Below are 24,170 nucleotides of genomic sequence, written 5' to 3'. Positions count from 1 at the left end.
TGATTAGTTGTCAAGATAAGCTTGAAAAAGGTGATAATGCCTCAAAAATGACACCTTTACAAAGTTTCTGTTAGATTGCTCCGCTTCCTTGGTAACCTTCAAGTGTATCTGGTATTTTGGTATCTTGATATTTCTCCCAGTCTCTATTAAGAATGGAGTGCTACCGGTTACCAAAAACTTTTATTTGATATTGAAAGCAATATAAAAGCTATTTGCATCTAACATCTGCTTGTCCTTGTAATTACCTATTTGCTCATGAAGTCTCAACACGTGTGTCAAAAGACCACCAACTATTGCAATAGTAGCATTCAATTTCCTTTCAAATGAGATCATTTTGAGGACAAGCGATATTTTTTTGCTGAGGGATTACCTGCCCTTTCTTCACTCCATACTGAGTACTGGCGGCCACTGTTTGACGTGGGATCTAGTATTCAAAGTTGTACTAGACAAAGGCTGTCTGCTTGTTCAGAAAGCCATGAGACGATTTCAAAATATATTTATTTCCAGTAATTCGTTTACATTATTAATTTCTCTGCTCACACCCAGACAAGCAGTTCAGTTCGGTTACGTTTCCAATGTTTCAAATGAGTTTTTGCATTTGTTGGTTCTCTGTTTGTGAAGATCCTAGCAACAGACGACCTAATCATCTTCGAAGTGCTTTTCTAGTTGTATATTTGTTTTTAGAAATTCAAGCAAAATTATGATGTTGGTTGTTGTATGAATTAAGGCAAATCGTTTGCCCGCAATTTTCTTGTACAACTATTAGCACACGCATGTGAATACGACATAAGGCTCTATTTTTCAAGTCATCTATCATTTATAAATCTATGAAAACAGAACTATTAGCTTGATACCGAAGAAAAATATTTTAAACTTTACAAAATGTTTTGACTTATCTGAGATTGATAAGCTTTCTATAAGTTTAGAATTGGATTTATCAGTGAATCGAGTATCTGCAAGCCACCAGTGTTTTGGCTTTCTGTAGATAACGAGAGGAAAATAAGATTGTTTCCTACAGACTGATTACTTTTCGACTAGGCATCGAAACTTACTTTGAAAACCCTCTTTTCCTATATCATGAAATTGTGTCTGGATAGTGTCGTAGAACAGACAATGGTTATTGTATTTTGGTACGAAATTAAGAAAATCTTTCATGTTACATTGGTAAAGGACTTTGCATAGGTAAAAGAAAAGTTAACGAAGGTAGGATTTTAAAGTGAAATTTGCTGGCCTCCTTTTCAAAACCGTCATATTAACAATAATACCTATCACACACTACTAATTGAAAAACACACACCTTTCAGATTACAAAGGAAAAATATCGTGGTACAAAAGTAGCCGCAACGTAATGCAAATTACTAAAATTAGATCGAAAGGGAATTCAAAAGAGTCTAAAAAGATTGCTGAGCACAATCAGGAGATATTCATTGAAATTATAGATCACTTTCATGCCATAAGTTACTCCTGCCTAGTACTCAATCAGACTCATTCAAACTATACAAAGTCTTTCTCCATCTCTGTTTGATCACGCTGGCTTTAGCATTCTTTTTTCTTTTTAAAGCCTAGCCACAAAATCATTTCAAAATGTCTGCATGTACCCTGACTTTTCTTTCTGTGGTCAACCTTTTATAGCAGGTGGCAATCTGAGTTCAGGCTGTAGCTGAATTGTCATTTCTTACATTAATTAATATACTTTTAGATTTTGAAAGTTATCGGTTTATTGGTTGTACTATCAATTATAATACAGCTATTTCTTATCAGAGTTCAAGCTATTTATCTGTATCAATATACGCGATTAGTCCACCTGTGATACTTATCTTCTCTCCTCTGCCAGACAAAGGAGCCAACGTCCTATGCTCCATAAAGAAAATTGGTTTCGGAAAATTATTTCTTAAAGCTATCTAACATTTCAAAACTATGGGAAAGAGAGCAGAATTGGTAGAGGGAAGAGCGTATTTAAAAGATTAAAAAACAGTAAGCTATCTTTCCAGCAAGAATAGCGCAATTATGCGATAGCTTATGTAATATACTGGTATAAATAATGATATCCCCATTTGTCAATATCGTGCTAAAAATTAAACTATATAGATGACACGTCTTTTAAAAGGGGTTGCTGCTTTTACCTGCTGAGGGTGCCTCCTTCCCCAAATGCCACTTATGTTGCGTCTTTGGATTGTGTCCGTATATCATGTAAATTTACGTTTTAAGTTTAGTTCTTGTTGCTTAGTCTCCATTGACAGATTGCCTAGACTGAAATGAGCTGAGGCAGCAATAAATGGAATGAACTGAGGCAGTTGATATGTTTGTTGTTTTAAGTTCTATGATTACTTTTCAAATAACGCAATTTATATTTATAAAGTTTTAAATATTTTGTATCCCAGACTATAAGGTATTTGTGGGACAGGGCATTTTTAATGATTTTTTAGTGATAGGGCATTTTTCAAAACGTCCCCCGCTTAAAGACCCCGCATATGCTAAAGTACTGGCTTGTGTTAAGCGCTAAATGGGCTGCTTCCAGGGATGCAGGGAGGGGGAAAGGGGAGAAAATTTTCCCAGGGCCTTGAGGTCCAAGGGACCTCATAAAGAAATGAATTCATTTGAAAATGGAATCCATTAAAAGTAGCAGAATTTTCCCTAAAACTTTTCAACGATTGCAAGAGGATCAATAAATTTAAGCTACTCTTATATAAAGGGCATGGTTGCAAAAGAATTTTCCTTGCAGAGGGCCTCGTTTTTTGACTCGTTTTTTGACCGTCCCAGGGCCTCCAAAGTTTCTCGGAAGCCCTGATTATTTTGCAAGATATATCTTGAAAAAGCTATTTGTTTAAGAAAGGTTCTTACACTTGCACTGGGGAAGTCGTAGGGCCTGGTGGGGCAATTCCCCCACCAATAGGTATTTTGAAAAATGCCCTGTTGTGGGACATGTAGTAGGTTTGTGAATTTGTGTGAATATCCGATGTTAAAAACGAGAGCTTGGTAGTCAAATATCGGTTGGAGTCAATTGAACCTGTGGCATTCACGCCAATGTTTCGTTTTGTCAGGTGTGCCTCAAGATTTGAAATGAAGATTTCAAGAGATTTCATATATTTTGATCGTATATTTTGATACGATTGGTAAGTAAACTCATAAAACGTTCTGGCTAGCTAAGAAACTCAAGTTCTGAATCTTCTTGTTTGCTTATCCGTTTCAGTACCGTCGGAACGAATTTCATATTGGGGGACTGCCATTCAATACACTGTTATAATGGAAATATAGTCGGTTTGACAATTATTTGGGGCTGCATCCCCTAGCTCTCCAGCCTTTCATCTATGAGCTTGGGCTTTTACAACTTAATGGAATCATATTAATTAACCTTTTTGCAAATTTTCCTTTCCAATTTCCTTCCTTTCCCATTTAGTCATCAAATTTAGCTTGTTTTGCTGCTGTACACGATCCAGGCTGGATTGCTGCGAATTTCTCGATTGAATTAGCCAAATTAAGTGGTTTCATATGGAAAACCTTCGTATACAAGTGTTTAAAATGTCCTATTGTAACTGGTGCATTATTCATTATGCATTACACTAATTTGTACATTATGTAAATAATTTCCAAAACTAGACACAGTTTTCATGTCTTTTAATGTAATACTGAAGCAGACAACAATTTGAGAGATATTCGGGTATTATTTCGACATCACAGTTTTCTCAGAATGTCAAATTCGCATTGCCGAAATGCACAAAAACGCACTGAGCCATAGCAGTACAAGAGGGAGAATTTATAAAAAGGCCTAACTTATGCCATATTCAAATGCAAACAAGATAAAAATAATCTTTTGGCGATGTATTCACAAAAACATAGCCAATATAATATCATGTACATTCAGGAAGGATGATACTGCCAAATTGATATGACGACTGATGCCCCTTTCTTTACCGTCAAAGCAATATTGAATGCTATTGGACGTGGCTGGGAAAATAAGCAAAACGCTTTTGACGTCCATTGGCTGTTGTTCTACTAGTACTTACATTATATATGGAGAGTATTTTTTCGAAACTTCTATGATATCAAAAACTCTGTAAATTTAATCAAGCAGAGTCGACATTTGAATATTGAAAAATTATCTGGAATTATATCTTTCGATTTGTAAGAGTAATAGCTGCAATGTATTAGATTATTATGTCATTGACAAATAATCGTGAATGCTAAAGAAATTTCGGCATAATGCAGCAAAACGCTTTTGTTGTGCATATGTTTTATCAATGAGATATGAAAATATCCTTGATGTCTCAAAAGGCATCTATCATTAAGATGTCTGAAGAAAAACATCCCTTTTTCCTGACTTTCCTCGTTTTGAAAATTAAAGAAAATCTAAGCTTCTGTATTTAAAGGACATTGTTGACTTGTGAATTCAAGAGTTCTAATTCATTGTTGACTTGTAAATTCAAGAGTTCTAATTTATTGTTGACTTGTAAATTCAAGAGTTCTAATTCGAGATTGCTGACAAAGCTAATTGTGAACTGCAAATACCAAGGATTTCATCAATAGTATTCGTTTCATATTGCCGAAAACACTACCTGCTTAAGCTTTATGCTATAAATGATTGACTGGCGAAGGACAGTCTTTACGACTGACATACGAAATTGCAGGTTGCAAAGTCATGTTGATCAAACAAGTGTCGAATGTTTCAGAAAGTCTCAATGTAGATCTGTCATACAGTAGATTCATTGAAATACCAGCATTTTTTGACATAAAAACAAGAGTTAAGAACTGTGACCAGAGCAAAACAAAGCAAGACAAATTTTTCAAAGTCTTAATATGTTGAGATTTTTGTGTTTCAATTTTGATCATGTTAAAGTTCAACTATTGCTCGTGTAATTATTTACTCTGAGAGCACAATGTGTAATGTTTTTGTATCGAACACAAAACACGAAGTGTATATGAGCGGAACCTTGCTTAATTAATGCTGGTTTATTGAACTAATTGTCAAAAGGCAGCTTACCTGAGCATATTTTGAGGAATATGGCCTTTCGAGAGTCGACCAGACGATCGGTCTCCAGTATCTGCAAAATGTAGCTATTGGCCCGTAATGACGAACTGGGCCTACTCTTCCCTCGGCGTCAGGCTCTTCTTCCTCTTCACCACCTTCTGTCCTTAACTTATCGAACATGCGAAGGTGTTTGTGTGCATTTCTGTGTTGTGTGTACGTTCCCCAACAGCAAGGTTCCATTTGCAGCTCATCAATGCCCCAAAATGCGAGCTCTTCCTCAAACAGGGGTCCACAAACATCGTTGGGACAATGTAATTTCCCAGTTCGACAGTAATTTAAAATATTTTCAAAACAACCTGGATGTCTATCAAAGAAAAATTCGTTTCTTTCTGGATCAAAATCCACCATCTTAGCTGCAGTTTCGGCGATCCAGTACAACCTTGTATCTGGAAAATTTCTGATGGTGCTAATGTAAGTTTCATGTCGCTTGCCTCCAACATTTATGATAACCCTGTCCTTAGCTTTCCCTTGACCCTCGTGAAAAGAGCTCGTGGCCTGTTGTAAAGCTGCATTAAATACGGGATAGTCCAAAACCATAGCTGCTCGATTTTGAATGGATCATCCACATTAGTTTGTTTTGTGGGCAGAAATCACCGTTGTACATAGATCATACTTGTATTGCCCATTGCTCAGAAAACATCATCTGCAGCAGTATGCGCTTACAGCCGCTGCTCATGCGATAGACAACCTCGGATAACAATCGCAGCTTCCTTTTGCCTAGCATAAAATGCACACTGAACGCCAGAACTGTTACTGCCGCGATGTCTAGTCAAATTCGATGTAGTAGTGATGTGCAATGTACACTACAAGACAAAACTTGCTTCGCAAATGATACTGGCTGAAAAACCGTAGCTTGTCAATGACAAATTCTGCTTTGTAAAACCTGTGCCCGGCGTGAGTTCTTAACTGACCTAAATTATTAATGACGTCCTTATTTGAATGCCACCTGTCTTAATCGCAGATCCTATCTCATTGCCAATGTGACCCGTACTGTATTCATCCCATCCTTACAATTATCAATGGCTATCACGGAAGCCGGTCTCTTTAGCAGTGTGTTGAAACCTCCTTCCTGTGTACCTGCCTAATGAGTGGGAAAACCAAACTGATCGATATTAAGGTCTGGTCAAAGGAATCAAGCATCTGTAAAACATTGTCCACATATGATTGACAAATATTGTTGTATGCACGTTGGACGATCTTTTTAGACCTGGCAGAGCGAATCAAGATTGTGTCAAAAATTTGTGGCCGTTCAGGGTTGCCGCACCGTTTCCTATAATTATTACTGCGCTTTTTACCGAACTTATCTTACTGCGCTTGCGTGAGTCAAACAAATGTTCTATGGGGTGGTCAAACGATTGAAAAATTGTCGAACATGCATGAGATGAGAAGAAATGAGATGTTTTATTAAATGTTTGAGGGAAATAAAATTTCGTAGAAAATCATGTAGACGAGTAGAAAAGATACTCTTCGACAATTTTGTATGATATGTTATGTCGATGCATAATTCTTTTGACCATGGCTTTAGAAACCTTTGCATCAGTTTCCCTTTGACTTTTTTATAATAGAATTGAGCGGTAAAAAATTACTTGCATGAAAATGTTCAAGTTTGAATTCAAGCCATCAAAAGTTCAATGTGGAACCAGTGCAGAACGCCCCATAATTACTTTCTAATCCAAAAATGTAGTAAGCTTTATTAAACACATGATTGGATTACATAGAGAAGCAAAGAACAGAAGGGTGCTTCAGAGATACCGCTGGTTGAAAATCTTGATTGATCACTATGTCTGACAGTCAATGTGTATGACAAAGCAGTATGATTAATTTCATATTCATCGCATTGTAATTTCGTATATAATGCTAAATCATGCTAGCTATCTAAATTCTTTTTTCCTGTATGTTTTTATAACATCAACAACAGCCTTTATAAAGCTACTTTAATGAAGAATCTGTTTACCTTCATCAGATGCACAACGCATCAAAAAAGTCTTAGAACATCGCCAGTATTTTTGTCATTCATCGCCAACATCGCCAGCATTGCCAACTTTTAATCAAGCGCTGTTGGATTCTTCTCCAAAGAGCTAAGCTGCTCGAAAGTAACCTGCATTTTAGAAAATAGGATGACTGGGGTGTACTCCCAACATTGTATTGGAAGTAAGGGCAGCTTAACTAGCAATTAAGGGGTGTATTGAGAAAAGATCGAGAATTGATTAGAACTAATTGGGTATAACAATTGAAAAATGTTGATTTACGTAAACTCCACTGGACAAAATGCCACTCAGACAAAATATTCTGTCGGTTTTTCACCACAAATCATGCCAGTGTCCCGTCGATGTTTTTTATTTCCCCGTCGGTTTTCACCGATCACCGGCCGTTATAGTAAAACCCCGCAAACAAGAACCTACTTTTCTAAAGAACAGACTGACTAGGTTCTTATAAATGTGGTACTCATGATTTTTTCAGGGTGTGGCTCTTATCGCAAGGACACTAACAACTATGATGCACAAGATAAAAGTAACTAGATTTGAGAATGGCCTGACTGAATTGTAGAGGATATGGTTTTTGTTGGGGAAAAATTAGTTTCAATCACACTATGAAAAATGAAAATAAAATGACATGGCTCTGAATATCAATTAATCAAACCACAATGACGACTTGAAAATAACACTTACTGACTTTGAGAATTTCATGATTTATTTAATATGATGTACAATCTCATAAGAACATGGAAAGAAATCAGTCTGTTTTTGGTTCTTATCTTTTGGTGTTATTTTCCACAAAGTCAATCTGTAGGCTCTTATTTTCCTATGTTCTTGTTTGCGGGGTTTTACTGTATTTCAACCACTGATTTGATACTGAAGAGGGTTTTCCAAAATTGACTGCATTTACGCGATAGATTAATCACATTTGTTTGCTCAAATGTATGGGACAGTTTTGGAATCATACTTTTCAACGTTTAAATGCATTCTTTACTCTTGCTCACTGAAGCTTATTCATTAGTACACATTCTAGAAACACTATAAGCATTGCATGGCTAATGACATGAGACATAGCTTGTACAGGATTCTCTAAAGCCTAGGACAGCTACTTGCAAAAGGAACAAAGAAGTCTGTTTATATCTGTGCTATTACTAAGTATAGATAGATTTATTGTCTCGAGGTTGGAACAATTCCTGTGCATGTCCTTCAGCCCAAACACTCTTCGTGGAGAACGTAAAGCAACAGCAGCATAAATCCAGTTAATTTACAGTTTAACAGTTTAACACTTAAAAAGCAGTTTAACTTTTCTAAATAATAGAACACGTTTTATAGAAAAGAATCTTACCGTTCCTTAATCAGTGTACTTAATTTTTAAACATGAAATTGGTCAAATATTTTGTTTCTCTCTTCATAACTTTAATTTAATCGAAAGTTTTGCCTAAAGTTGTTCGGAGCCTTGAACGTCAAATAAAAATAAATGTTTACAATTAAATATATTCACATAAGTCCTAAGGATTATTTTTCATCATTGGAAACTTTTCTCACGATTTTTATTCAACTTTATTCAAGATTTGAATAAAAATCCTAGCATCTTATAGTCTTGTCAGTTCGTTCTATTTTCTTACGTTGATCGTTCTTCAAATACGTACTAAGAAAGCACATTCAAACTCAATAGATCATTTATACACCTCGTCAATGGGAAGAGCCGTTAAATGCACAAAAGAGTCTTTACACAATTGACCAGAAAAGGTTTGACTAGCATCGTGTCCCTGTAAGCTTGTAGAAATTATAGATTAGCTGAAAGTATCAAAATTTTCATTTTTCCCGTGAGATGAATTCAGACTCTAAATTTAACTAGCGCTCATTACTTCAAATGGGATTCAGATGCACAACAAACCTTGTTTGATGCAATACAGCATTGGAAATAAAATGGTTTGCTTTCTATTGACAGAAAAAACGTGAATTCACATATCGATAATTATTTTCTATTCGCTTCATCAAGCGACAAGTAACTTTTAGGTGAATCCGGGTCCGTTGATATAAGAGGTATGTGGGGCTAGCGGTATAACACCCCCTTGAAAATAAATTCGGTTTTCAGAATGGGGAGTTTCGGGCCATTTAAGGATGCTTCGTCGGCAAAGTTTAATTTCTGTCGCCAACCCTGCCTTGGCAAAGAAGCTGGCGACGGCCCTGGGAGAAACGTAAAGGCTACAATGAAGATTTAGGTATTTGCTGTAAAGAAATGGCTGTAATATTTGCTGCAATAAGTACTTGGAACACCCAAATAGTTTCAGTAAATTCTCGATCTGTTTTCCATTGTACGGACAAGACCTGTGTAGATTGAAAACATATTGAGCTTTCCTGTTTTGGTTATTTGACTATATATCAAGTCCATAATTCAACTACAGATAGCTTTAACTTCTATTTCTATTCCTTTCATCCGCTTCACATTCACCTTCAACCTCAATTTTTTTTCCCTGCCTATTCATGCTTCAACATCTCGCTAACATCGTTGTTGCTTTCCTCCCTGGCCCATAGCTAATTCTTGATCATTGAAATATTTACAATTTGATCAAAGATACTGAATCATTGTCCAAGTTGAGTAACATCTGTTTAAAAATTGATCGGAAATTTAATCCATTGTTCGATTTTTGGTAAATCGTGTTGGGTTAGGAATTGGCGGAGAAAGCGATCCAGAATAACTTGTTCCAAATGCCCATTAACAGCGTTTCGCTTTTTCTTTAGCCTAAACTCGCGTCAGAAGATCTATTTGCTAATGAACAAATCCTTAACAATGTTACAGAGCCAGAGATTTACAGTTTTTGAAAGAAAGGAAATTGTTAGGAAGATAAATTTGAGAATATGAAAAACAAAGAATCGGCGGTGTTTTTCTTTGAAATAATAGTATATAAAGCTTCAAAGTCTGATTATATTTATGATTCTATATGATTGAATTTTATACAATTCTATGTACACTGTCAAAAAAAGAGAAGAAACGCTTATTATAAAGCTGAAAACGAATTATTTGTGGTAGAGGAAGACTTAAACGAGAGCAAGCATACTATCCTATCTATAAGTATACATTTTGAGTTTCTAGCTATGATGATAAATTCTGTTGAAAATCGTTTCGGCAAGCCCAGTTTGGAAATGTTTCAAGTCTAGATTTGTCATTATTAGAAGAACTTTTTCGTGAAAATTTTACAACCATATTCTAATACCCAAAAGTAATACCTCGAATTTTTAAAACATTGTCTTCAAAAATTTTACAGTCTTGTAGTTCAAGTCGTTATTGTTATTCTGTTGTTGATTGTATGTTCATGTTTTATTGCTAAACTTAGTTTCTTCTATTTTTTTTCTATATTATTTGGTTTATCATTTAATGTAAGAAAATTGATTATACTCAATCCGCTAAAATGGTTATTTTAAAACTTGGCAAGACCTTTCCAATGTCATGTCAATATTGAAATAGATAAAACCGTAGGACATAGTGAGCTTCAACGTTTGAAAATGTTGCCTAGAGCTTATCTCCAGTCGAAACCTAGATTAGATGCAGTTTCTGGCCATCCCTAGGGTACCATATTTCAAAACTTCATTAAGTTTCTGTCATTTGTCAAACCCTTCAACAGTCTAATCATTTTGTACCCTTCCATTTTCAAAAACGTTTCGCCGGTCCTGGTTCGAAATCTGCATAGGACGAAGACTTGGTTGACTTCAAGTACGCATACATGGCTCGTACTTGTAAGGAGATTTCAAAATATTTTTTACAACGTTATTGGATACCGCCTGCTTTATTTACAGAAATTTGTATCGATCTTTAGGGTTCTCAAATACTTTTTTACGACTGTGTTTTGCTGAAGTATCTCAATTTTCAAGATTCCAGCATCGGAGCATGACACAGAAACGACTATCTATTATCTAACTTATTTGTTGGGTGGGCCATGGACAAAGTCTTGCAGCCTAGGCGGGCAAGATGAATAATTATGTAAATCATTTGCAAATTTTGTATTGAAGAGTAAATGGGTCAATAATTTTAGTTAAATTAATACTAACATGAAAAAGTATCAATAGGAAATGTTATATTTCTTTTTTGCAGAAAGTTTATTCACATAATACATTAAACATATAGCAGACGTGCGAAGAAGTGCGTGTAAATTTATCTCTGTATGCTTATATTGTAGCTTTGACTTGTTATCTTCGTAATGAAAACGTCTTTATACAATTATAAGAAAATACGCTTAAAAATGATAAAATATGCTTTATAATGACAAAGTATGCCTAATAATGAGTCATAAAAACTTTAGCAGCGTGGAAATCCGTAAACATAGCTCAAGTACCAAATTATTGGAAAGTTTATTGACTAAGCACGGGCTACAGAATCAGCTCTCGCGGGCCATATGCTGGACACTCCTGATCCAATAGGAATGGGTTTTGCCGAATATCGGCGGACATCTTCCTGCACTTGTGATATTAGAATGATTCTTGAAAATACCATTTTAAAAGGTGGTCAAAATGCAGAAAAGTATGGACACCTTTGCTTTTATCCAACTTTTACTTAATAATCTAAAATGTTATACAATAATTACTTTGCAGTTATTTGACTATTTATAAAAAATTTGACTTAGAAACCGTTTATGCTTTTGTGTGCCTTCTCTTGGAACTGATCTTGTTTTCGTTGCTTTGCAACATCTTATGATGTTTGCAAGCAATATTTTCCTGTTGACAGGACAGGACCAGCCAGTTTCCTTGCCCAGTCATCTGAACACTGTCCAAATGGTAGCCAAGTTTCTATTCTTTACTCATTTTCTATCATGTTTCTAGTTATTTTTATTCTATTTTTCTTTCTTGTGCTTTTCTTTTTTGGTTGTTTTATTCATCCTTTACATCTTGTTGCTATTTTCTACATCTTCAGTCGGTTAAAGATGAGGTTGTCAGTCTCTCTTTCAGGATGATTTCTCAGATCCATGCATCTATATGAATCAATGTCTCGTATTCTCTTAGTCTTGTATCTTAATCTATCTAATGCTTTTGCATTTCTTAACTACCGGCTCTGTCATCCCTTGATCTCCATTCCTACAACGATTTCTTACTTATTCACTTTATTCCTGGCTTGTCTCTATACTTGCATATGCCCGTAAGCTTAAGAATGTAAATGTTGATTAACTTGCAAGTGTTTTTTTGATTTTCTAAGTTTCCTATCTAAAGTAATCTGGTCAACGTTGTGTTGTCAAGAGCTAAAATTCCCACAATATTTCAAATTATAGCTCCACCAAGTCATGAATATAAATTATGCATAAATTACTCCTCACTACTGCACCTCATGATGTTAGTTATCATTAGCGTGTTTGATAAAATTTTCATTTAAGTTTTTGATAAAGACAACTTGCTGAGACAATTTTACTTAACAGGTCGTGCTTGCATAACTCAGCTATTTATTTTCACGGTTTTCTAAACACAGTGGCCTGTAAGCAAGCCAGCTTGTTTGTTTAATATAATTTTCAATGTAGACAAGACAGTTACCAGCTCATCATTTACATGTTCTTGAAAATGTCGCAAAACGTTTAGATAATATTATGCCTCGTCTTTTTCCGACGGGTAACCCATTTATTTTTTATCAATTAGTAAAACACAAGGGCAAAACAAACATGATAAAGGATATAGGAAGCAATAAACAAAACAGGAATTTCAAAAAATTAGATTGTACACCTTTTTGCGGAACCCTTTCAACTGCCTCTGATGAAGACTAGTTCGGTTGTGTATCGAGCATCGTGTAGCTTCTTTATAATTTTTTTGGTAATACCGAACTTAAAATCTCTTAATGAGTTGGGATTTCATTTGCTATTGCACCTAATACATACATCCTTATTCTTGAAATATTCCTGCGTGTGTTCAGCAATATTCCTGAACACACGCAAGATAAACGCCAATTCTTGAGACAGAACAAATCCTTATAGAATTGGAGGGTGACAAAGGGCGAAATTTTTCAGACTTCCTCCTCTTGTAAGAAGAAAAAAAGACTTCTGTCCCTAAAAAATTCACTGATTGACTTATTCGAACTTCAAATGCAAGCTTGTCTGTATTGCTCAAAGGAAAAATATGTTCTCGTTGAATTGAATTGCTTATCGTCGTCTTGCTTGGTGATTTTAAATATAGAATTTTTTTAAAAGAAACTAAACTAAGAATAAGTGCTTAATATCTTGAATTTGGTGATGACGCTTATATCACACTTGAATAACACACGAAAAGCATGGTAATGAAAGCTTAACAGAACATTGAACAGAACACCTAGCCAGTCGCAAAGAGTTCTTTCCTATAATATCTATGAATGCAGAAATAAGTACGCAATGGTCTAGAAGAATCATTCTCATCCTATCTCTAAAAGAATCAATTTCGAGCAGTTTCTTAAAGTTGAAGGTGATCACAACGATGGTCTCTTAATTTTGTTTTCATCCGAGTGTAAATTGTAGTTTTTCATCGGGAGACTCTGAATGGGTTATCTACACCACACCTTTTCTTTGCAAATTATGAATGACATTTATACGTCTTTTGAAAGTGTATCTTAGCAATAAATGTTAGGATGTCAAGATGAGTATGGCTGCAAAAGCAAACTGTTTACATCAACTTAACTAGCCATGCGGTGTTAGTTAGGCTATGTTCACATTGCTCCGTATTCATTTTTGTCCGTTTTCGTATCGATCCGTTTTACCTGTTCACACTGCTTCGGATACATTTGATAACGGTGTAAAAACGATGAAGCGTTCACATTGCTCCGCTCTCGATAAAAAGGAAAAAGCCACGAACTAGTTTGCAGCACTTGCCACTGCTAATAAACTTTTCAAACAGCTCACTGCCACTAATATTCCTCCGAGTAGTATGCTAACTTCGAGTGAATCAGCCATGTTAAGAAAAGTTGTCTAAGTATCTTGCTGTGTTGTTGTTGTTAGCGTTTTCATAAGTTTCTGTTTTCGGTGTTCACACTGCGTTTTTGCATTTTCAAAAGCCTCCGTTTTCAAAAGTCTCCATTTTCAAAGTGCGTTTTCAAAAGTCTCCGTTTTCAAGATGGAGCAGTGTGAACGCAAGGCACAAACGTATACTTTTTTATCCGTTTTCATATAAATACGGAGCAGTGTGAACGGGGTCTAGTTGCATATCTGGGTTGAAAATCTAGATTGATGGTATGGTAGGGGCTCAGTTGTCAGAGAACGGTCTTTGTGCTCTTGGACATGGATGTTGGTTAAGGCAACGGCTTGGACACTGCGTTGCTCCTCATTAACATATCACGGGTGAACATATGAATGTCAAGTACATCGCCGTACATAGACGTAACTGCTATAGACAAGATGGCTTGTCACTGTGAATTTGATACATTTCTTTGATATCTAACGTTACAAAACAACCAAATTTTTCAGCATTATCATTATGAAACGAAACAGTAATAGTTCGTTAAAGAATAAGATCAATTGATTTAAGCGTAGAACTTGTACCAGAGTTAAATTATATGTAAAGAAAGCTAGTGCCCAAGCCAAGCGGCACTCAAACAAATATTAAAAAATTGTTATACGTTCTTTGTTATGGCCGAAAATTGCAAGCTAATGAAGTCTTTTTATTATGAGGTTTTTTAAACATTTTTTAATAGTGGTTGAATGCAATTATTATAGTATTGGTTTTAAACGATTTTTAGCTGGTGAGAAAGCAGCATGTTCTTACATGAAAAGCTGACTATACTTTCGAATAAATCAAAAAAGGCAATGAGACAATTGAACAGTTTAAGTAAAAACACACACTTCAAATTTATATTTGATGAGCAGTGAATTCAATAAGAATATTGCGCATTTTTCTTAAGATATGGAATAGTTGCTTAGCTACTAGGTATTAGCGTCAAATGTTAACTGTTTCCTTAGAAAGAATTTACCAGGTTTGTGTACCCTTCCACTACAACACCTTTGCAAAATAAGGAGCTTCAGCCACCCCACCCCCACTTGCTTCTCTATTGCCAACATAATTTCAATGCGACATGCTTTGAAGTTATTGACAGGCCATAGCTTGCTGTTTTGGTTGATTACTCCTTAACAATTTCAAAATATGATCTTTTTGCTTAGTATAGAATTAACTTGAAGTAGACAGTCTAGGTTCTGGAGTAATTTGTCGTTTTCGGTTTAGATGCAATCGTGGGCTAGAAATCGGTCAGTTGTCATTTAATGACATTTGTTTATTGAACTGTCGTTTCGTATCTGTCATAAGATTCGACCCTTATCAGTTTAGATCGAAGCTTAACAGACAGCATATGTGGTATGAGATAATATCAAATCTAATAAAAATTCAAGTTTGGCAAAAAGCACTGAGCACGGTATAAACAATGATATTTATGGTGAGATTTAAACATGAGTTTAAAATGATTCTTGTTAATAACAGAACTGATGGTATGAGAAGTAATATGGGTTTAAATCATCTTCCATGCGAGATTTAAATTGGCTTAGTTTCGGCAGACAAATCTTCAGATGTCCATGTATTTCTAATGAACATTCTGTCTGTTGAAGATACAGACACCTAAAATGGTTTCTAGATGCCTGCAATTTCACTTAAATTTTCTATTGAACATTTTATAACATCCTTCGTCGGCAAGTATTTAGAACGTGAACTTTTAATACCTTGAAAAATTACTCTTTAGAGTCTTGATTACCTTTTCGTGCATCATAACTCACATGCGTCTAGTCTTCCAGCCTTTCCCAGAATGCTTTGCTTTATTTGTCTGTTGTAAAGAAGGCCGTTGTGATTTCTTTGTAATAGTTTCAGTTCAAAAGAAAAAGGGAAAACTCTTATTTATCCTGCCCAAAGTACATTATGCAGTTAATGAGTAGACCATGCATGTATGTTGGACACATTTACAGTTTTGTTCCATTGTGTGACTATCCATCCTTATTTTTCATTTTTTTTAAACATAGAATTGTCTACTTTCCCTATGATAACAATTTAAAAAGATGAATTAATGCTCAATCATGTGATTTTCTTGCGTCTTTTCTAGATGACCAAGGAAGGATTCTTCAGAAAATTTAGACTTCCTTTAACCCTTTTTACCTTTTTCTCTGAATCTGGAAATGTTTTGAAATATTTAAAAACATTTCATTAAAATTGATCAAATTTTTTGTGCGTTTTGATTAGAATCGATGCCTGAAATCACCAATTCCTCTGAAGTCACCAAAAGAGGGCCTCTGCAAGAGCCTCGAAGGTAAGATGCAAGAACGAATCTCGCCAAGGAAAGAATGATGTCCCAATATAGTTTCTTTTGATTAATCACCTTTCAAGTAAAGTCACTACTACCACAATCAAGGTGTTGGTTTCGATAAACAGCAATATACTGGTAAAAATATTTGTGATACCTGTCTACACTTACCTTTCTAAAACTAAAATACGTACTGAAAAGATAAAGTTTACCGAATTTTTTTTAAATTGCGTTTTCACACTAGATTTCAAACTTGACAACGTCGTGGCAACAGCTAAAAGAAGTAGATTTTTGCTTCACGGCATGACATGAAATTTCGATTGCAAAATGAAAATGTTCAGTTTCTGACAAAGAGAGCTTTTTGCATGTTATTTTTCCATATTTTCTACACTTTTTGTTTCACTATTTAGTATTATATACACAGTGCCGTCGAGCCAAAAACCCCCATGATAATTTGGGACAGGAGGGACAGCAAGAAGAAAGTATGAGCCCTTACCCCGTTTTAAAGCTAGAAGAACATTGTTTTGCAACTATGACGCCTAAAAGAAGAACACAAATTCTATTGCTTTCCATTCATTACCCGGTTTGTTTTTCAGCAGTTATTCAAGAAAACATTGCCTGGGTTTTCAGAATAGTACAAAAATACAGAGAATTGAAGCAATTTTTATAAACCAATTTCTCAATATTCTCCTTCGATCAATCATTCTATCTTACTTTTTATCATTCTGTGCTACTTTGCGTCATCACTGCTCACCGCTTTACGTCATCATTCGGATACCCGACTGCCACATTTGCTTTGTGAAACGGATTGGTCCCAGAAAGAATCAGTTTCCCATCGAGCCATTTAAAAGTTACAGTACTTGTGTTTGAAAATTTGTGTTTATTATTACCAGGCAGCTTCGTTGCAGTATGCATGCAAAAATCAATAAGAAAGGAAAAAATGTCAGTAACATGGTTGCTAAATGATGGACACGAGATTTTCAATTGATTGAACTTGCACAATGCTCATCGCACACAAAAGAACAGCTTCACTTGAAATGTTGAGGAATGAAAAATATCGAGCAATAACTTGATAATAACATAATTTTCTTCAAATCAGGAAGTAGAAAGGAATAACTTTCAAAAGCAGTGATTGGTAGATTCTATTTCTAGATGTGAAAAGTATCACACCTCAGAATGTCTTGCTACCATCTAAAGCAAAATGAGATTGTAGCGTGATATATGACTGGCTAACTGCCTAATGGATAACTCGATCGGAGTTGTAACCTAGAACAACCAAAACGTGATTGGTTGAGTGTATGTTTATTCGACTGCTGGAATGCAGAAGTTTTAGAATTACATTAACAGTAAATAGCCATCCACAAAAAACAAATATGAACTTTTTGATTTAACTTTTCAAAAATAATCAAGAACCAGCAAGAGAATCCCATGATATAAATATGTAATACCCCCATAACCAAATATAAGGCAAGAATTAAAACATAAACTTTTTATATTGTTCATAGTCTTAGCAGATAATCTAATGCTGCAATACTGGTTCTTGGCTGAAGGTTGACGTCAATTTGCTTGAAATAGATAAACTTTTACACATTGAATTTGTAGATCTGACGAAGATCTCAATGCTGGGTTAAGGTATAAGCAGCTTGTTGTTCATTCATATCGTCTTTTCAGCTTTCCAAATGCGCATTACGGTGCTCTTTCTCTCCTTGTCAAATTTTGATACTTCTTGCAACAAAATATTTCATATTAATGACAAAAGAAACTTCTATATAGAGGATTTTCTTTGATGACTTGTTGAGATTCGAGTTCAAACTTTTTGTTTGAAAGGCTTTTGAAATTGCATCAACACAAAATCTGTAGGCATAAACCCTCAGGATTCGAGGGAAGATTGAGGGAATTTATCAATATATTTGCAACATATAGTCCGTCTTTATAAAAAATACTGTGTCGCCATCATAGGTGTACAATTGATAATACATTGGATACTAATCTTATGATAATCTTTGAGTGCATCATATCAGTAGTGGTCAGAAATGTCTGTTTTAAATAGATTTCTAGCTTTACTGCAACATAAATTTTACTGCTATATGCATAATGAAGATTCGACGAAAAATAATGTTTTTCAAAAAATAACTCATAGTGAATAATTGATCGTTGAGTGATAGATTCATACATCCCCAGTCGGGACCGGCCCTGTTGAAGATCTTGTTCTCAAAGCAGGCTTTGTGATCATTTCACGTCGATATGAAGACTACCACGGCGCTGATAACCCGTCACACTTTTTTTACTAGGGGGATGGCTTACGGAACGACCTCTTTGCTTTGCAACTGGAGAATGGCCGTATCCGCTATCCCTTCCACTAAGATAAGTATTGCACGATTTGATGCTTGATTTGGAAATCTCTTGTATAGGCATGCCAGCCATTTCATGTAGGCTTTCGAAAGGCACACTGATTTTGTTGTGTCTATTCTTTGGGATTCTCAGCTGAGTTTGTGCCAAATTGTAGTATCGTTCAAATGTGCTACCCAGGATCGAGCCAGTCAGCGACAAGATGATAACACCCATAATGGCAGCAGCTGCGCCCACGAAGAGTCCTGGTATTGACTGTGGGACAGCATCGCCATAACCAACTGTTGTCATGGTAATTATTGCCCACCACAGGGTCCTTGGAATACTCTGCATGGTGACTTTGGATTTTTCACCTCCCCAGTTCTTTTCTATGTAATGCATCAAACTGGAAAACATTATCACTGGGATTGAAAGGAGGAACAATAATGTCAAGAAGTGGTATGCACTGGCTCTTAGAGTACGACCAAGGATTTGCAGCGAGTAAAACATCCTGAAGAACTTTGTTATGCGAAAGAACCGTGCCATGTTCAAAATACCACCAAGGTCAGGGTACTCATTTGACAAAAACAATAATAGATATGACGTCACAAGTGCTAAAACGTCTAGCATTGTAGATAAGCTTGTAAAGAACTGCCTTTTGCTTGGACAGAAAATGACTCGAATAGCAAGTTCCAGAGTGAACCACACTGTGCATATCGCTTCAATGGGTGCAAACATCAGCCATAATTGGGAATTTTTTCTTGAATCTACAAGAACAAAGTATTCATTTACATATTGCTTTATGAATTATTTAATATTTAGCTCCATATCTATAATAATTCTTTGAATACCTAAATATCAACAGTAAATAAAATTCAGTATTTTTATCTCATCTAATCTTTTTATTGCAATTTTTGAACAGTGTATTATAATTTGGTGTGCTAAAAAGCACCGTGTTTGTTTCGTTGCCAAATTCAATGAATATCAATATCACAAGAAACACTGGATTGTCAGAAACATGATGTTAATGTCAGTGATCAGTAAATAAAAGGAGTAAGATATGAGTCCTGTAAAACTCCTAACAAAACAGATTAAGGAGGGAATGCAAATAATCATCTCTGAGACCTTAAAGGCGCTATGTCCCGTCAGTCAACCATTGACAGTAAACAACAGGCTTTGGAGCGCGTTTATGATGGAGAAAACATCGAGAATAAGCCTTGAGTAGCCTATTGGATACGGAACAATAGGGCTACGGTGCAGTGCAATCAATAGGAAATCAAAATGGCTAGTGAAATGTGTCCAGCGTGGTGCCTTTAATATGTTTCCTCTTATTAGCTTCTTTGTCAATATACAACATTTCCTTTATCAATACTTACAACTGCTCGTGTTTTTGAATTCTGTTTTGTTTGAGATAACTGTTCCATTGACTGAATGATTCTGAGATATTGGTGCAGTATTCATTGTGAACATGGTGAAAGTGACAACTGAAAGAACCACAAACATCAGAGAAAACCAAGCGTAGAGCTAAAAAGATAAACAAATAATAATTTTAATTCTGGCAGCAATAATACGTAAAGAGCATTTTATGTTTGTAGCCCAAGAAAGTGCTAAAGGAGAGCTAGAGAATACTTAACGCTATGCATCTGATCACGAATCAGCCCAAGACCTAAAATAATATACGCCATTGGCTAATTACGATTAACAATGCTTTGTACATCCACGATATCGGAAAACATTCCATGCGCCATGAAAATACCAAGTACTTCAGAGAGACCTACAACTAGAAAACTGTCTAGTTTTGATGTAAATCCGCAAGAGTATAGATTGAATTTGAGAAGATATCCCAGTCCCAGAAAGATTACTACAGGAAAGATCAAGTTTAAAATGTTTTTTGGATTATGCTGCAAATTCGATATGTTTATTTGTCAAGGAAGTTCTTACTATCACAAAATTATGTTCGAATGAAAAGCTGTAAAACCAAGAGCAGAAGTTAATGGCTGTGTTAGCATACCGTATTTCCTCTGATAAACGGCGCCCTCTATTAAACGCCGCACCTACAGACATCAGTTTGTAAAAAATGTTGCCCTCTCATAAACGCCGCTCTCTTTTAAACGTCGCAACTTTAAAAGCAGCGTTCATTAGAAAACACGCTAAACACGAAGTAACGAATAGTTTTTGCGCCTACTATTTGAAAGCTATGAAAGTTGTTATGTAATAGAGACGAGGACTCTGACGGAGACAGATATTGACATTCCCTGACATTTCCATAACGTAGACGCATCTTTTGTGAACTTTTTCACACAATCTCTATTACGTATTTTGGGAAAAGAAACTAAAAATTTTTTATTAAGCGCCGTCCTCTGATAAACGTCACTCTCAATTGAACGCTGCATCAAAAAGTTGGATCTTGTAATAAACGCCGCGGCCTTCGTTAGTAGAAATACGCTATCTGAAAATTGGGCTAATTTGTAGAGCGTGTTTTTCAAAGCAGAACTTAGAAATATTTAGCTTTTTGATCTGTTATGCAAGAGAACCCTCTATCAGCAGCTGGCTTTGTGTGTCCAATTTTTGTGACTTACTCGCAGTGTTTGCAATAGGCAACAGTTTGTTAACGTCACGTCGCAGCCCATGGTTCGGTCTTCAGTAAATAATTGTTATGTAAGATTACAAATTTATTTCTTTTTTAAGCCAGATATAAGCAGGAATCTTCTTTCAAAGACCGCTACCATTCATCTTCTATGTGCCAAAATCAGCAATTCAAAATATCTGCTAGAAAGCATTTGTGTTAAAAACACAAGTTAATGCGAACAATTTAACTTTCTTGTAATTATTTGTACATAGTTTGAATAAGAACAACCTTGCAAATAAGTAGTTATGTTACAGTCAGTTCTTTCATTTGTGCTTTTCTGTAAGTTTGGTTATTTTTGATACAATCTATTATCTCATTTACTTTTCCCCAAGGAAAAAATGATATCTGCCTGCGCAGAGAATTTCTTCTAAAAACGTTAAACATTTTCCCCTAAAGAGCTTTTGCCGACGTTCCAGGATAACTCTACAACTGCCCTTCATTAAGAGTTGATAATATGAAAAGAAACGTGAAGTACTTTTTGAATAAGCCCACGCTTTCCAGTGCGCTTTTCCCAGCATAAAAACAACAGGCATCAAACACCACCCACGCTCACTCCAATCACGCGCCATCTTTTCATCTTCTACTTTAATTACCTGTTTCTTCTCCGCTGCGCTGCATTCACACCATTCCACATCCACCAATCCGACATCAATAATAAATTTATGCATTTTTTAGTCCGTTTACTCCTGCTCTGAGGAAACCCCTTTTGCCGAGGCGAGAAATTGACCACATTTGATTTAAGTGTGTTAAATGTTGTTTGTTCTGCCATGTTCCTTCTTTGGTACATTTTTATAGACTTTTCGCCGCAAGAATTCAACCGGAATCCGCCGAGCAGCCTGCTATTGTGACCTTTCCTATGCTATTGTGACCCATTTTGACATATCAACCATAACAAAGAAAACTATCTCATTGACAATCTTATATAGATTTTCATTGAAACCTGGACGAATTCTAGATGAACTGCTTAACAGCATATCTCATGGACGTGGGAAGCGCAAAAAGGGCTACACTCGTAAGCCGTAGCTGGGGACTTTAATTCTGTTTCTGAAAAGATGCTGACGGGCCTCATGCCTCCTGGACCCCCTGTTCTTACGTCTATGTCCTATCTGTCCCCATGAGGGCATCTACATGTTGAGCAGATAACTTCTACGAGAGTGTCTAATTCGTTTATAATAATTTAATCGCATAAGACATCAGTCCACATTATTTCTAGTTTTGAGTGAATGTAATTCTGCTGTTTCAGCATTTTGAATTCGTTTCTCTATAGGATTTTCAATTTTTTTGAATGAATACACTGTGCAAAATGAAATAGGATTGTAGATGAATTGAATTGCACTTTCCATCGTATGCTTACCTTAGCCGCTGAAGAAGACGATGGCTCATCAAGAATCCTCCAAACTCTGTATTTTAATGTGTCGCGTTGTGTTGGAATGTTATTGTTATCATCATAAAATTTTGTGGCTCTTCCTAGCTCAGCATCGTGCAACCTTACCTCTTCATCGTCTTGCTGAGCTGCGAATATTTTCAAATGGTCTTGAGCGACTCGGTGGTGGGTGTATGTGTGCCAACAACATGTCTCCATCTGTTGCTCTTCAATGCCCCAAAACTTAAGCTCTTCCTCGAACAGTGGTCCACATATGCTTCTTGGGTAGTGAAGTTTGCCAGTTTGAAAATAATCCAGCACTTGAGAAAAGACTTCCGGGTGACGATCAAAAAATAATTCGCCATTTTCTTTGTCAAAGTCGAGCATGTCTTTGTAATTCTCTTGCAAAATCAAAGCTAGCGGTGAATCCGGGACGTTTTTTAACGTGCTTGCAAATGCTTCGTGTACTTGACCTCCAACATTTATCTTGACTTTTTTGCTTGAGTTGTTTTGCTGTAAAATGCTTGGGTCTCTTGATAACGGCTTTCTAGAACAACTAGCCTTACAAGGGCTCAGTTCGCCTGCTTCCATTTCGATGCAGTAATTACAAACTGGATTAAGCAAGTTCCTAGGCAATAGCTCCCACCTCACAAGAAGTCCGTATAATAATCAACAAAGCAGTGTGTCTGCATACACTTCTCAATCACTTCTCTTCACTTGCAACGGAATACCTCACTTAAAATGGACAAACCATCTCAATCCTAAGATCTTCTAAGAACACTGTTTGTGTTTCTAATTCCTTCCCAGACTCGCAAGCTATTATTTAAGACGTACCTGAACATCAACATGCATCTCATTTTTGATGTCAGATATCAAATAAACAATAGATTTGCCGCGATTAGCTTCGAAACCACTACATTACCGGATCTTCTCCTGAAATCCTTTACTTCACATTGTTGGATCGTCGCTTAAGAATGTCATCAGTGATTATTTGCAAATTTTCAACAAAGAACTATCGCAAGCAACAAAAATACTGCTCGATCGGTCATGCCATTAAAAATTCAACCTCGGCGTGACTGAATCTTTGATTTATGCGCTGTTTTTCACAGGCTGAAATAGCTTTGTTGTGAACCTAGTACGTAAGCGCGCACCTGCCATTATGTAAATCAGGCTTGTATAAATATTTACAACAGAACAACCTGTTCTTTTCATTCTTTATCGGCAAAAAACTGAATTTCTATTTGCTCTTTCCACAAATATACTTCTGTTTACCATAGCAGAAACCAAAGGCGTATAAAGATAAGAAACATTACAACCATCGTTGTATGATGTTTGCCTAATTTTATTAAACTTGTTATAGTAATAGCACCCTTTCAGAAATTTACCGCGCACTGTTGTTGTACAGCTTAATACTGATGTATACCTTTAAATCTTAATATCCCTTTTGAAGTATTAAGGGACTGAATGTCTTTTCCAAGATGTTGATGCTTTTACTGCAAAATTGTGTTTATGCAGATCGAAAATGCCTATATGGTTTCCCAACATAAACTATATTCATTTTTATTTTATATGTTCCTCCCTGTCAGAAGCGGGTACTGGATGGTAGGAAAAAGTTAAGAAGCTTCTGTACT

At 35.9% G+C, this 24,170-nt stretch overlaps 2 protein-coding genes across 2 annotated transcripts in view; both read right to left on the bottom strand.

Annotated features, from left to right (window-relative positions):
- The window catches only part of LOC135694405 (voltage-gated potassium channel KCNC1), a 30,346-nt gene extending 23,522 nt beyond the window's left edge, over positions 1 to 6,824 (bottom strand). The window contains exon 1 of the mRNA XM_065213134.2: positions 4,979 to 6,824. Within this exon, the coding sequence (XP_065069206.2) occupies positions 4,979 to 5,563 (585 nt within the window). The 5' untranslated portion in view covers positions 5,564 to 6,824. The remainder of the gene's footprint in view (positions 1 to 4,978) is intronic.
- A 10,735-nt stretch (positions 6,825 to 17,559) lies between these two features.
- Positions 17,560 to 23,668, bottom strand: LOC135694415 (potassium voltage-gated channel protein Shaw-like). The gene is made up of 3 exons (XM_065213157.2): positions 22,531 to 23,668; positions 19,924 to 20,071; positions 17,560 to 19,314 (listed from the first exon to the last, which is right to left on the bottom strand). The coding sequence occupies exons 1-3, from the start codon at positions 23,128 to 23,130 to the stop codon at positions 18,449 to 18,451; spliced, it is 1,614 nt and encodes a 537-aa protein (XP_065069229.2). The 5' UTR covers positions 23,131 to 23,668; the 3' UTR covers positions 17,560 to 18,448.
- Positions 23,669 to 24,170: the final 502 nt, after the last annotated feature.

The sequence above is a fragment of the Rhopilema esculentum genome, chromosome 8, assembly GCF_057945365.1.
Source record: "Rhopilema esculentum isolate cy_ngs chromosome 8, ASM5794536v1, whole genome shotgun sequence".
NCBI classification, from domain to species: Eukaryota; Metazoa; Cnidaria; class Scyphozoa; order Rhizostomeae; family Rhizostomatidae; genus Rhopilema; species Rhopilema esculentum.
The sequence above is the reverse complement of the archived record's forward strand: the minus strand, read 5'-3'. Positions and strand labels throughout refer to the sequence as shown.